This window comes from Cyprinodon variegatus, unplaced genomic scaffold (genome assembly GCF_000732505.1).
Source record: "Cyprinodon variegatus isolate N-32 unplaced genomic scaffold, C_variegatus-1.0 Scaffold873, whole genome shotgun sequence".
NCBI classification, from domain to species: domain Eukaryota; kingdom Metazoa; phylum Chordata; class Actinopteri; order Cyprinodontiformes; family Cyprinodontidae; genus Cyprinodon; species Cyprinodon variegatus.
This window is the reverse complement of record NW_015151326.1, coordinates 208,485-210,378: the sequence shown is the minus strand read 5'-3', so window position 1 is coordinate 210,378 and position 1,894 is coordinate 208,485. Positions and strand designations below refer to the sequence as shown.

The 1,894-nt window shown below is 50.2% G+C and overlaps 1 protein-coding gene across 1 annotated transcript in view; it reads left to right on the top strand.

The window, feature by feature from the left end:
- The first annotated feature begins 675 nt into the window (after positions 1–675).
- Positions 676–1,894, top strand: part of LOC107099467 (latent-transforming growth factor beta-binding protein 1-like) — a 121,756-nt gene continuing 120,537 nt past the window's right edge. Inside the window, 1 exon segment of the mRNA XM_015397606.1 lies at positions 676–1,348. Within this exon segment, the coding sequence (XP_015253092.1) occupies positions 999–1,348 (350 nt within the window). The 5' untranslated portion in view covers positions 676–998.

Below are 1,894 nucleotides of genomic sequence, written 5' to 3'. Positions count from 1 at the left end.
CCATCCATCCATCCATCCATCCATCCATCCATCCATCCATCCATCCATCATCCACCCATCCATCCATCCATCCATCCATCCATCCATCATCCGCCCATCCATCCATTCATCATCTGCTCATTCATCCATCCATCCATCCATCCGTCCTTCCATGCATCTGTCCACCAATCCATCCATCCGTCCATCCATCCATTCATCATCTGCCCGTCCATCCATCCATTATCCGTCCATCCATTCATCATCCATCCATCCATCATCCATCCATTCATCATCTGCCAATCCATCCATCCGTCCGTCCATTTATCTATCCATCATCCGCCCATCCATCCATCATCCAACCTTCCCTTCGTCCCTTCATCCATCCATCATCTGCTCATCCATCCATCCATCATCCAACCTTCCCTTCGTCCATCCATCCATCCATCCATCATCTGCTCATCCATCCATCCATCCATCCATCCATCCATCCATCCATCCATCCATCCATCCATCCATCCATCCATCCGAGGAATAAATTCCCTGTTCTGGTGTGTCTGCTTATCTACTGGAAGTCAGGATCACATTACATGTAGCTGGGTGTGTGTGTGTGTGTGGGTGGGGGCTGTGATGGGGTGGGGTGGGTCTGGTCTGTGTGGGTGTGGGCTTCGGGTTCAGGTCCCCTGACGCTCCTGGGCCCCTGAGAAACTCCAAACAGTGTTCTTGTAGACTCCCCCTCCTGACGTCGTGTCTGCAGTCCTCCCCTCAGCTCCTCTGTCTGCACACTGAACCGGACCGGACCGAACCGAACCGCTGGGAGACTGACGGCTCTGCTCGGCCCCCGGCTCTTCGTGTCCTGCTTGATTTGAAACTTTCTCTCCAGTCAGGAAGGACCTGGGTGGGAGGTCGCTGCTGCTCGGAGCTTTTTTTCTGAATCCAAAGTTTTCTCTTCTCGCCTAAAGTGAAAGCGCCGGACCAAACGGACTCCTCCGAACTTTCTTCGGTTCCGCATCGCAGTGGACATGGTTTGGGTCAGATGGGGCCTCCTGCTCTCCTTCGGCTTGTTTCTCTCGCCTGTCTGTAACTCGGCGGAGCGACAGCAGAGTCGGAGCGGCTTCAGGAGGCTGTATGTGCTGCAGCCCGCTCCCGGGCCGGGACCGGGACAGCGGCCCGGTTCGGCTGCTGGGGAAGGCGCAGTGCGCCTCAGCTCCATCTCTACGCGCCACGGCCCGTTTGGAGACAACTTGGCATACAACGTTGAAGTCACAGGAAAGTTCGGCGGCCAGGTTCGCAACCGCAGGATGGGGAACCCAGCGGCTGCAGCCCCTCAGCAGCAGGACCAGAACCAGAACCAGCTCATGAAGCTGTCCGGGTAAGAAGAGCTCCAGAACTTCCCTGGAACATTTTACCATCCAATAAAAAGCATGAAACGGTTCCCATGAAGTTGGGTTCCCACTGAAGCAGAGCAGGGAGGAAGTCCAAAACCCCAGAACCCTGTTAATATGCGGAAAGCTGTTTGAGTTAGAGAAGCTGAGAGAAGGAGCCTAATAAACACCTTCAGGGTCACCAGGTCAGATATCCTTCTGCTCAGAGCATCACACTGATTTGCAGGTGATGAAGATTCTCAGTCATCCAACTTATAGACATTCCAAAAAAGTAAAAAAAAAAATAATCCACTGGAATTTGTTTCCATATGATGGAGTATTAGGGTCAGGATAGAGATTTTTTTATTTTTTATTTTGGGAATAAAGTCATAAAATTAAGTGAAAAAGGTTGTAATATTACGAGAATAAAGTCTTAATATGAGAATAAAGTCGTGTTATTACGAGAATAAAGTTATCTTGCCAGAATAAAGTCATACCATTATGGAAATAAAGTTGTTATATTACGGGAATGAAATTGTAATGACAAAGTTTAA